The sequence below is a fragment of the Polypterus senegalus genome, chromosome 1 (assembly GCF_016835505.1).
Source record: "Polypterus senegalus isolate Bchr_013 chromosome 1, ASM1683550v1, whole genome shotgun sequence".
In the NCBI taxonomy this organism is placed as follows: Eukaryota; Metazoa; Chordata; class Cladistia; order Polypteriformes; family Polypteridae; genus Polypterus; species Polypterus senegalus.
The window spans coordinates 62,062,651-62,075,841 of NC_053154.1; the positions used below are offsets into that span (position 1 = coordinate 62,062,651).

Below are 13,191 nucleotides of genomic sequence, written 5' to 3' on the forward strand. Positions count from 1 at the left end.
TCAGGTGTGTGTTCTGCTCCTACTCTGTTCAGTGCTTGTATGGACTGGGTGTTAGGCAAGGTCGTGGGGTCCAGCGGCTGTGGGGCATCTGTTGGTGAAGAAAGATTCACAGATCTTGACTTTGCTGATGATGCTGTGATCTTCGCGGAGTCAATGGAGGCTCTGATCGGGGCCCTCAAGAGACTGAGTGAGGAGTCTGAGTTTCTGGGCTTGCGAGTGTCCTGAATAAAAACCAAGATCCAGGCCTTTAATGACCCCTTGGGCACAGCCATCAGCAGAGTGTCTGTTTGCGAAGAGAGTATTGACGCTTTTGAGAAGTTTACTTACCTTGGCAGTGACTATCTATGCAAAAGTATGAAGGTCCAAGTGTCCAGTCCTGGTGCTTCCTGTCTTGCTATATGGTTGCGAGACATGAACACTATCCAGTGACCTGAGACGAAGACTGGACTCCTTTGGTACTGTGTCTCTCTGGAAAATCCTTGGGTACTGTTGGTTTGACTTTGTGTCAATTGAGCAGTTGCTCATGGAGTTCCGAATGAGGCACATTACCTGCATTGTGAGGGAGCGTCAGGTACAGCACTATGGCTATGTGGCGTGTTTCCCTGAGGGTGATCCGACTCGTAAGATCCTCATTGTTGAGGACCCGAGTGGCTGGACCAGGCCAAGGGGTCGCCCACGTAACACCTGGCTGCAGCAGATAGAGGGTCTTTTCCAGAGGGTGGGACTGGACCTCTTGTCTGCCTGGGGGGTTGCAAACCAGGATCCTGAGTTGTTTCGTCGTGTAGTGGGTAAGGGCAATGCACTGTACTTGTGCATGCTCCCCAACTTGACTTGACTTGACTTGTAATTCTCTTTACTTTTGTCTAAATTCAATTCTTAAAAGTTTGTACATGTGACATACACTAGATAAGGAAAGGAAAGAAAGTGGAGTGACTGGCTAAACCTGTAATAAGCTTTAAATCTGGTAGCCTGGTAGTGTGAAAATTATTGATACATTACACAAGCCCAACAGAGCACAAGTTTATTGTGATCCAAGAAAAAAATGGAAAAATCATCAAATTTGAGAAATGTATAACTTGAAAAGTGTTCTTTCTTTCAGTAATGTGTACCTGTTTGTTGGTTTTCACTACACCTAGTCTTTTGTTAAAGATATTACAGTATATGATTTTACATTCAATATTGCAGTCCATATGTTGTGGTAGAGTGGATTGTGGAGGACCTTCTGTGTCATCAAAGTCACTGACTGAATTAAGCAAACTACCATGATGGGATATTTATCTTGAAGTTACTGGAATGTGTTGCATAGTATGTAATTTTCAAAACAATCAAGAAACAAAAAAATGTAGGTTAGGAGGAATGGGTGGGTGATAAACTGGAAAAGCTTATCCAGGGTTCTCTTGTAGTAGAACTGGAAAAGCAAATGGTCAGCAGATTAGTCAATCAATCAGTCTGTAATTTGTATAGCAACATTTATTTTAGTAGTAACAGTAATACAGGGTGGTCCAGATCTAATTATGCAGATCCAGATCGTCTGGATGACTTTGATTTATGCAGGGACGATTTCAGTTCGACGCGAAGGTGATTCTTCATGTCGTCAGTTTGCACACTTCTCAATGGTCTGGGATTTTTGAAGAGATTTTCTATGTACAGTAACAAACTTACTAAGTTACAGCGTAATGAAAAATTGCATAATTAGATCTTGACCACCATATAGTAGTTTCAGAGATTGAGCCATTCTGGGAGAAATCTGCAGCTTTACAGAATGCTTAAACTGAAACAAGGTGAAGTCATTTTGTGGGAATGATTTAGAACAAAGGAAAATACTTGCTCATTCTAAAGATAATCTTGAAGCTAATTATTTACAGTATTCCTAATAAGCTTAGCTTTTACATGCTCCTGTTTGTTTTTTGCATTTTTCTACTTGTATGATTTCACTTTCTAGGTGAATAAAGCTTTGAAGCAGAAATCCGACATTGAACATTACCGCAACAAATTGAGACTAAAGGCAAAACGGAAAGGCTACTATGATTTTCCTGCCGTAGACAGTGGCAAAAAATCCATCACTCAAAAGCAAAAACAGGCTTATGAAAAAGCACAAGCTGAGCTGGACAAAGTACTAAATCCGGAAGAAGACCTGTCCTCTACTTATGTAAAGTCCAAAACCAGGTATGATTTTTAGCTTTTATCTTCTGTGGTGCCATTCATGATGAGCATAAGCTATGGCACATCTCACAGATATATTTCTCACTGTAAGCCTGGGCAAGTCATCCTTAGTGAGGTACAAGTAATGAAACGGGGCCATTGAGAGGTGAAATTCACACATTTCAGTAACCTTCGTGATAGGTGGACCGTAGTGCAGTGCAACACCTAGATCAGGATTTTATTATTATAATTATTGTTATTATCGCCTGCTAAAATCCTGTTTACAATGCAAAGTTGTCTGTTTCCGCTTTCAGCTGCAAGCATGGAGATAGCTTAAAGCGAGAAAAAGTAAAACCGTGTTTGTCAGTTACAAGTTCTGTCTGTGATGCAAAGTGACACTGACAGGATCATAAATAACAAATCGCACTTTCCTACCTGAAGAATCTGCGTTTAAGATTGTGACTCAGTGTGCTCTTACTGAAGTAGCTTCCAACTTACTGCCATTATGCTCATTTGTGCAGGCACGCATGCAACTCCTGTAATAGTTAATGCAAAATGAGGCATGCAATAGATGACTTGTTCAAAATTCACACAACCAGTTCAGTTAATTTGGTGTAGTGATGCATTGTGGAGTATCTTGTTATTTGACAATCATGCACTCTTAAAGTAATGATCCTAAAATGATCCTTTACTGGGTTTATGGTTGCTTGTAGAACCACTGCTTGAAAAAGAACCAGTTAATTCTGGGAAGGGTTCTTTGCATATAAAATTGATTCTTCTAGGCTTTGAAAAGGTCTTTAATAAGTGAAAAAATGGAAATCTATAGTAAGCTATGTAGCAGGATATAACAGATCCATCCATCCATCCATTATCCAACCCTCTATATCCCAACTACAGGGTCATGGGGATCTGCTGGAGCCAATACCATGCAACACAGAGCACAAGGCAGGAAACAAACCCCGGGCAGGGTGCTAGCCCACTGCAGGATATAACAGATCAAAAACAAAAAACTGAGTTTAGCCTGTGTTATTAAGTGCAGCAGGAAGTCCTTTTAAAAAATTATGAACCCACTGGAGTTCCACAAATCTGATATTCATTTGCGGCTATTTATGGAACCATAAATAAATGTTCTTTGTGAAACTTTCATTTGGATACTTCTTTCGGGAACCAAAAATGGTTTTCCTATGGTATCACTCTGAAGAACCTCTAGGCAACTTTATTTTTAAGAGTGTGAAGAAGTATGTTTGTTAAAGAATTGGTTAAAAATGCATTGAGAGTAAATGTGTTGGCTGTTGTAAGAGTTGGATTCTTTAGGATTTATTTTTTTCCCATTTATTTTATATAGTCTGGTACCCCTGAAATGGGCAGCATGGTGGTGCAATGGGTAGCGCTGCTGCCTCTCAGTTAGGAGACCTGGGTTCACTTCCAGGGTCCTCCCTGTGTGGAGTTTGCATGTTCTCCACGTGTCTGTGTGGGTTTCCTCCGGGTACTCCGGTTTCCTCCCTCAATCCAAAGACATGCTAGTTAGGTGCATTTCTAAATTGTCCCTAGTGTGTGTGCGTGCCCTGCGGTAGGCTGGCGCCCTGTCCCGGGTTTGTTTCCTGCCCTGTGTTGGCTGGGATTGGCTCCAGCAGACCCCCATGACCCTGTAGTTAAGATATAACGGTTTGGATAATGGATAGATGGACCCCTGAAATGTTCGACATGCTTTTCCAGATTATTGGGTCTGTGTTGGCCTCTGCTATTAAAATGCAAAGATTTTTCTTGATTTACAGTTGAGTTTCCTATTAGGGGTCCAGTGCAACAGGAGTGTCAGTGTCTATCTGAACTATTGAACAACAAATATTTCTTTTAAAGCATATTGCCTTATCCCTGATTTTGTGCTTAGGGATAATTATTTTATTTTATTAGCTCAATTGGGTATAGTTATTCTCTTTTTAGTGGAGGGAACTTTGATAATTGCTAAAACTGCTTTTACGAATCCCATACGAAAATGCATATAATAGAGACAGAGACGTATGCATTGCTTTTGTCATTCCAACAGATGGTGCATTACAATCATTTGTAGTATTAAATGCACTGCTAAAAATCTATTAGGTGCTCCATCTGATGGAATGACATTTTATTACTACAAATGTTTGTGATACACCATTTGTTGGAAAGACTGAGACACACCAAGCGGACGGACACACAGTCACAATCACACAAACACTTATCCTTTTATTGAGGTGGCTAGAGAGTAGAGAGGTAACATAATACAGTACATAGAGAGGAATAATACATTAAAGTGGCAGGGCGATGTGCTTCTTTTAAGAAGACCATGTTAATTAAAATTTAAATACTTCACCAAGAAAGAAGTTGCAGGGTAAAAAATGGACAATGAAAATAAGAAAAAGCTTTGGCAGATATTTTGGGCTGATTTCATAATGATGATGACAGTGGACATGTGGAATCCGAAAATGGAGATTATACACCCACCAGCCACTCAATTGCACATTGCATCATAACTTAAATGTTTTTGTGTGCTTTTATTGAGAATGGCTTTGTGAATCAGTAGTGTGATCTCAAAATCAAAAAACGAAACAGTATGTGACTGTTTGAATAAATGTCTTTCGTTAATCAAATCAGCAGGACAGAGCTTGTTATTTTTATTGAATTTGTTTGAATGCTCAGTATTGCTAAAGAGTTTGACTTTTTCAGTAATATCAGTTCCCTCTCCTCCTGTGTCGGATGTTTTAATGACAATGCTTACTTTATACCTCTTACTAAGTACACTGGTTTGGTAAACTGTCCTGAGAGTTCTGCTTTGAAATAATTACAGACAATCCCAAATGAAGAACCCATCATACAGAAGTAGGCAATCTCTCAACAGCCCCAGCCCAGGAGGAACTGAAATGGATCTGCTTGTGACGAGGGAGAAGCCGAGGCGGGGCATTCGAAACAGTGGGTATGATGTAAGTAAGGCTGACCTCTTAAATTCAGTCTCGCCTTTCAATGCTGTTCCCTCTTTTTAAAAGAACAAAAGCATGCAATCTTTACACTGTTAAATGAGTTAATCCAGCAGATTAATGGTGACTGAAATGAAAAAAATGAATTTAATAAATATTGTTCTTCTAAATTATTGTCAACATCCTGACACTTTTCAGTGTTGTAAGTCAGACATTATGTGTAGGGGACATTATATCATTCAGAATGTTATGCATGCTGTATGTGTAAAATTACAAATAATTTCAAAAAGAGATATAGTCAGAATGATTGTCAGGATGTGTCTTGGAGTCTGTTCTCACTCCTTCATTCATATGCAATTTTATTACCATTTGTATCTGTTGTTTAGCTACAGTGTTTTGATGGGAGGAGCAAAGGGAAATAAAAAGAGAGGTCGAGCTTCCTCTGTTTCCTGTGGTATTGTGCTTGGTGCTAGTTCAAGATCCATTGCTGAGTTCTTCCTTTAGTCGTGTCTTGTGTTTTGTTTTCTTTTGACCTACCTTGCCTCTTGGATTTTTGGCTTGCTTTTTGTATGTCATTTGTTTTCTTTTTGATTCTTATTATGACTTGTCTGTCTTCTGCTCTTATTCACTGGCATGAGTAATTGAGCCTGGCTGGGCATCACTTTACTCTCCATCCTTGTGTCAGAGATGCTTCTGCTTTGTTGGGGACCGCGTCTGAAGTTACTATATTATGGTATCCTCCTGACAGAGAAAACCTGTGCATCCCGTATTAAGATCTAAGGTCAGATTTTTGAAACCTTGTTAGGTCCAAAGGATCAGGAGAAGCCACTAAAACCAGTTGTAACAAAAGAGATGATAATGCAAAATGAGGTGAAGCAATAAAGAAGTGACACTATTTATCAGCAGACAGCATTAAAGAATATGTAAAAATGTATCAATGTCCATTAAGAACACAAAAACACAAATGTAGCATATATAGTACATACACACAATGCCATCCATACATGGTATAGCATGCAGCAAATGATATCAATTTCAAAGGCTCGCTTTATAAGAACTTAAGACAGTGTTTGGGGCTGCGATCCCAAGTGGGGTCACCTGATATGCTAATGAGGTTGCAAGAAAATATTCAAAAATAGAAAAAAAAAATTACACAATGTATTGAATAGGAAGCGAATGCCAATATTGCAAACAGCTGGAGTTGCAAAAAAGCTCAGATTTCAAAATGGGGTCACAGACCATAAAAGCTTGGGAATCTCTGACATTTGACAAATGGGAGGTGACCACTCAGCCCATCAGACTGATTTGCTTAGCTACTTGCTGACTTGTCACAGTATCTCATCCACATACTTATTAAAAGTTGTCAAGATTTCTTCTTCAAACTACATGTCTCAATAATTTGCTCCATACTCCTAAGACCTTTGTGTAAAGAAGTGCACTTGGATTCCATTTTATAGTATCTTATTCTTAATTTGTCCCCAAAGAGAATGCGGACACATGGTTTTGCAAGGTCGGGCTAGGAGCTATATAAAGTGATGATGTGTAGAAACTTAGGGAAACCAAAGAGCAAAGCTAAAAGACTATGACAGAGTTTTGAAACTATTAAGTAGACATGTGTCTGCCATTTTAGACTTATTTGCTCAATCAGTTTGAAAAAATGGGTGGAGTGGTGGCTCTGAGGATAAGGATCTGTCCTGGTATCCAGAAGGTTGCCGTCTCAAATCCCGTCACTACCAAAAAGAGATCCTACTCTGCTGGGCCCTTTGGCAAGACCCTTAACCTGTAATTGCTCCAGGGGCGCTGTATAATGGCTGACCCTGTGCTCTGACCCCAAGGTGTATGCGAAAAATAGCAAATTCCTAATACAAGAAAATTGTATAAGGTGAAATAAAGAACAAAAAAAAATGTTTCTGTGTAACATTCAGTTTAACAGCCAGGCTTACATTCACAAATGTATAAATATAAAACAAGAATGATAAAAGACCTTGTAGCATATGCATGCACACAGTTCCATATACGGTGCAAGCATTTTGAGGTTGAGATGAAGAATTGGTTATAAATTAAAAGTAAACTTGGCCACCTTTTATTTTCAGGTCTTTCTACACATATATAGTACATTCTATATTTTAGAATTATGTTTCATTATTGGAGCAGAAGACTTACCATGTTTTTTTTCTTTGTCATTGACTATGTTCACATAAAATTGTCTTGAATGTAGGTAGCTGGATTAATACTATGACCACTCTACTAAGTTTTCATTTAAAAATGCAGACATTAGTCTCCCCTTTCATATTTCGTCCACACTATCCTGTTGTTTTTAACTCAACAAAAAAGGAGACTCTCAAAAGCCGTAATCTTTTGAAAATTCCGGCTCGGTATTACAGTGTGAATGGGGGAAAATGTAGACTTTTGAAAATATAACCTTCATTCGTGCTCTCATTTGTTTGTGATTATCAAGTAACCCTTCCCTAACTTTGGATCCTGATCATTTCCACATCTCATATCCTCACTTCATGAAGAAAACCAAATTCTGACACAGAGGGCATAGAGGAGCTGCTTTCCAGGGTGCTTGTTGTTTTGCTTACCTACATCTAAATTACCTTTGATACAGTCTGAAAACGGCCTGCATGTGAAAAAGGCCAATAATTTAGTGGTCGCTACAGTTTTGCAATAATTCCCTTGACTTCATTCTGGGTTTAAATGATTTGCAAATCATTGCATTCTGTTGGATGGCGCACTGCCCGGGATTTCTTACTGCCTTGCACCCTGTGTTGGCTGGGATTGGCTCCAGCAGACCCCCGTGACCCTGTGAGGATATAGCGAGTTGGAAAATGACTGACTGACTGACTGAATTCTGTTGTATGTCCATTTTTCACAGCATCCCAACTTTTTTGGAAACAGGGATGTATTATTCTGCCTAGTGAAGGGTAAATGGGTAAACTCCTGTCATCACTGCAACATCAATTTAAGGCGAGTGAAATATATTAAGAAGGGTGACAGCAAAGGACTTATTTTGTATTTGAGTAGTTTTTAAAAAAAATATGAAGCTTGTCTAATTACATCAATGTCAGGATAAACTGAACATGAATAAAAAGTTGATACTAATAAAATGCTAATAAGAATGTTAAAAAAGCTGGAAAAAGTTTGCAGAGGATGCCAAACTAAGTGCAATGGCAGAACGAGTCGAATTACTACAAGCTCAGGTAGATTAGAGGCAGAAGAAACATACTGAAAATAAATGTCAAATGTCACACATACAAAGTAAAAATGTTAGTTTTTGGAAGTATTGAAAATTAAAAATACAGTAATGGACTCGTCATTACCAACATCCACACATACTGTATACAGAAGCAATCAAGAAGGCTGGTGAGATGTTAGGTTAGGTTAGGTATAGCACAATGTGTAAAGTATGAATCAAGGGAAAATATGCTTAAGCTATATAATAAAATAATGAGGCCCCATCTGGAGTACTGTGAGCTGTTTTGGTCTCCATATTACAAAAACGACATAGCAATAATAATGAAAGTACACAGAAAAGTCCCCAAGCTGTTTACAGGACTGAGAGGTTTGAACTAGACAGAAAAATTGAAGGAGCTGAACCTCTTCAGTTTAAGTAAATGAAAATTAAGAAGTGATATGTCTGAATTTTATAAAATCATGACATGAATTAGTACAGTGGATCCCAGTTTTTGAATTCTTTAACAAGAGCACAGGGACTGAGTCGACTTTGCACCTTATTAACATTCTTCACACAGAGAACCATAGGCACATGGAGTAAATTATCAAGCAGTTTGGTAGAGAGTAGTAATTTACTGACCAGTAAAATTTTTAAAAGTAGTCAATAAGTCTGGTGACCTTTGCTGGGCTAAATGGCATGTAATGATCAAAACTGTTACAGTATTCTAATGTGAGCTGTAATTTGGAACCAAAGACCTATAAGAAGTTAAGTTAAATCCTAAAAATTAACATCAATTCATGGATGGGAAACTATCAGAAGGTGGGTTTGGATTGGCATTTGTTCATTGTCACAAATCAAAAAGGTCAACAACAACAACAACAACAACATTTATTTATATAGCACATTTTCATACAAACAGTAGCTCAAAGTGCTTTACATATTAAAGAATAGAAAAATGAAAGACATAATTATAAAAAATAAATCAACATTAACATCGAATAAGAGTAAGGTTCAATGGCCAGGGGACAGAAAAAACAAAAAAACTCCAGACGGCTGGAGAAAAAATAAAATCTGTAGGGATTCCAGACCATGAGACCGCCCAGTCCCCTCTGGGCATTCTACCTAACATAAATGAAACAGTCCTCTTTGGATTTAGGATTCTCACGGAAGGGCTTGATGATGATGATGGTCACGTAGACTTCTGCCTTTTAATCCGTCCATCATTGTTGGAGCATCATGAAGCTTTGAGTAGGTGAAGGTGGCGCAGGTTACCACAACAAAGAAACCGGAAAAAGAAACAGAAAAGAGAGTAGGGGTCAGTACCGATTTTAGAGCCACCATGAATAGTTGTTATGATGAGGTCGCTTATAAAAATGTATTAAACTAATAAGCTGAGTGCTTTCTTTGCATAGTTTGTGGAATTTTGCTTTGTTAAGGCTGCAGTACAACTCTAGTGCGGAGACTGTTGATAACAACTATTAACTGCTTCAGCGCACAACCTGTCCACTGTTCTTTATTTATATCAAAAGTGAGCAAATTAAGAGGAAAAAAGGGATGTTCTCAACCTGCAAAGAGCCCTGAAAGTGTCAGACAGACTTCTTTACCAGAGATGCAATTATGATCACATATTTCCTCATTCTGTCAAAAATATTAGCATGTGTGTACCTGCTGTCTACTGCTGCATACGGGCATGGTGTTTCTCAAACTCATTTCTTACATAGTATCATTTTTGTCTTGTTAAATAATGTTGAGTGTATTTACATGGCCTGCAATATCAACTATGCATCTAATAACCATTTTATGTTTGACTATTAGTACAAATTTTGAATGTATTTTCTTAGAGAAGAAGCCCATTTAAAGATAAATCCCATTACCACAGTCCACCTCTAGTGCAGATCTGAATTAATATTATCCCAAATCTTTACAACTCTGTGCTTGACACATACTAATTTAAAGTCTCCTGAGAACAGACTGCATGTCCCAGGGTTTGCTCATCTTCTTGCATGTTTAGGAGGACAGTCTGTTTTCAGTAACTGTCATAACAGGAGCCCCATAGCCACTTCAGTTATTGCTAGGGTAGCTGTAGTCTTTAGATGGCCTTGGATATGAATTGAAATATTCCTCCACCTCAAAACAGGCGTTTTAAGTCAAGCAGCTCCTCTGTGACTGTTTCTCTACCAGTGGAAGACAAAAGTCTTTAGTCTCATCACATGCAGCTGAAAAGTAGTTACATTCCAGTGCATTTTCAGCAGGCTGGATTTTGATATTATGATGTTCTAGGAAGACCCACATTCTTTAACTCCTTTGTTTTTCAAAGCAGTTGCAAAGCACTCTGGTTTACAAACCTGCCCTACAAAAATGGATTTTCCTGCCACATCATGAAGTGAGCTACTTGAAAACTGGCTCTTGTGGTTATCCCTTGTGTTTTGTTTCCATGGCTGCACTAATGTTAAATTGCTTTAGCACTTCCATTATCTCCACCCTGGTATTTGAGCTGAAAATCTGGCTACATATTAAGAAATGTAATGACATTTCATATGATAATCATTCATTATGGCAAAACAAGTAAAGCACAAGCATTTCCCTCTCAAATCGATCATTCAAATGTTGTTTTCTGTGGTGGGGCGGCCCAGAGGTTAGTGCTGCTATCTAATATATTTGTATCATTCATTCATCCATCCATCGTCTAACCCGCCCAATCCTAACACAGGGTCACGGGGGTCTGCTGGAGCCAAACCCAGCCAACAAGGCAGGAACCAATCCTGGGTAGGGTGCCAACCCTCCGCAGGACACACACACAAACTAGGGCCAATTTAGAATCGCCAATCCACCTAACCAGCATGTCTTTGGACTGTGGGAGGAAACCGGAGTGCCCGGAGGAAACCCACGCAGAACATGCAAACGCCACTCAGGGAGGACCCGGGAAGCGAACCCAGGTCTCCTAACTGCGAGGCAGCAGCGCTACCACTGCGCCAACGTGCCACCCTTTTGTATCATTCATTTTGCATATTCCCTTATTTTTCCATGGGTTTTTCTCAGCTAGTAAGGTGAAATCTAAATTGATCCAAAGTGATTCTCTGTGCCCTGTGAAGGACTGTCTCTCCTGCCCAGGGCTTCTTCATGCCTTATGCCAGGCGTCGCCAGGATGGGCTTCAGCTTTTCTCATCCCTGAAATTAGATTAAGGGTCCCTAGTAAAGATATTACAGTCTAACTCCAGTCACTCAGTGTTGTTCCAAAGAATTATTAGTGCCACTAACATGATTGTAAACTCTAAAAGAAGCCTTAGGTCTGCTTTGGTTTGCTATACATTAAACAATTAAGTGAAAGGATTCAGTGGCTAAACATTTAAAAGGCAAATATTGGATTCATTAAAAAAAACAGAAAAATCTAAATTTTTCTAACCTTCAGGTTACCTTGGGAGTTTTTCATTAACAAACAAGTGCACTATTTTTCTGTTGCCTTTCCTTAATGGTATGTGCATGCACTTTGACAAAGACCCTGGGGATCCCATTACTACCGATTCCATAAATCACCTCACCTGCAGAGAGTAGGTGCCCTAAGCATTGAGACTGCACTCCTCTACCTCTGAAGCTTCACTTCTACCATTCTGTAGTTGCTTTTACATAATCATAAGCAGCCACTGCCATTAAGCACAGTGGGCAGAGATTACAGCAAATGACGAAACAAGCAGGTAGAGATTTATGACCCATACTTTCGGTGCTCAAACTGAAAATTTACATTCTTTACTTAATAGATGGTGTCACTGCATAGATATGGTTCACACTTCCACACTTGTCTAAGAATATATATAATAATGATAATAGATGGTGGCACACCTAGTACTGCTGCAAACCCTCTCTGGTTTTTAGCCATCTTGGAGTTTTCTGTGTACACTTTATGTATTCTCCTCATGTTGATGTGAGGTCCTCTAATGCCTCCACTTTTCTCTCACAGTCCAAAGACATGCTGTTAAATTCACTGACAACCCTAAACTGGTCTAGATTGCATTAATGTAGGGGTATACAGTGGTTGTGTACACCTTGCAGGTGTCTCTGGGGTTGGCCTCTACAAAATATCCATCTTCTCCAGAAAATCGCTCCTTAAAACAAGATTCAGAAGATGGATTCAAGAATATACTGCAGGTTTAAGGCAAAATGAATGTCTGAAGGCTGTCGCTATTAAATTAAGATTAATGGCTATGGTCACATACAGTGTGTGTAATTTATTTGTATACCACATTGTGATAATCAAATTGTAAAATTAAAAGAGTGCATAACTTAAATACATTACCATTACTTTTTGATACACATATATTATCGTCTAGAAGTGTGTCTCTCAGTGAGTTTTTTATTTTACTTTATTTTAGTAATTTAAAATAATTCCTCCTTAGTATTTATTACAGGATTAGTGCAGGACGTTTTTATTAATGCTGCTCTGGCCAGATGTTGAGATTTTACTGGAAAGACGGACTGCTGTGCTGTTCAACTGTTAAGTACTGCATTGCAGCATGGATGTGTAGTACAATATTTACAGCCACAAGTGTTGCACTTTCAGATGTCAATGGAAGTGAAACTGAATGTCAGAGATCCAACACCCTCAAGTGTACCCTGCCTGTAATCACATCTCATTTTAGAAGAGAAAATATACCTGTTAAAATAATAAGTACATTCTGACAATCTGCCCAGATCATGTATAAACTGAATAATCAGCTTATAAAAGAAGATACACCTAGAAGCTTCATAGCTTTACAGTTTCAATTCATTATCATCGGGTGATTTAATTGCATAGACTGTATTTTATTTTGAACAGAAGTGGAGATTACTTTTCTTTTTTAAATTACTAGGGAGCTTCACTCCCTGCTCGCTTTGCTCGCCCACCACCCCTTCTCAACACCCCCCCCCACCAGCACTACGGCCCAACCA

At 38.9% G+C, this 13,191-nt stretch overlaps 1 protein-coding gene across 2 annotated transcripts in view; it reads left to right on the top strand.

Moving 5' to 3' along the window:
* Positions 1-13,191, top strand: part of LOC120526604 (UPF0606 protein KIAA1549L-like) — a 339,744-nt gene that overhangs the window by 289,220 nt on the left and 37,333 nt on the right. For both annotated transcript variants that reach the window (XM_039749775.1, XM_039749769.1), the window contains exons 16-17: positions 1,943-2,166; positions 4,964-5,096. In XM_039749775.1, the coding sequence (XP_039605709.1) occupies positions 1,943-2,166; positions 4,964-5,096 (357 nt within the window). The remainder of the gene's footprint in view (positions 1-1,942; positions 2,167-4,963; positions 5,097-13,191) is intronic.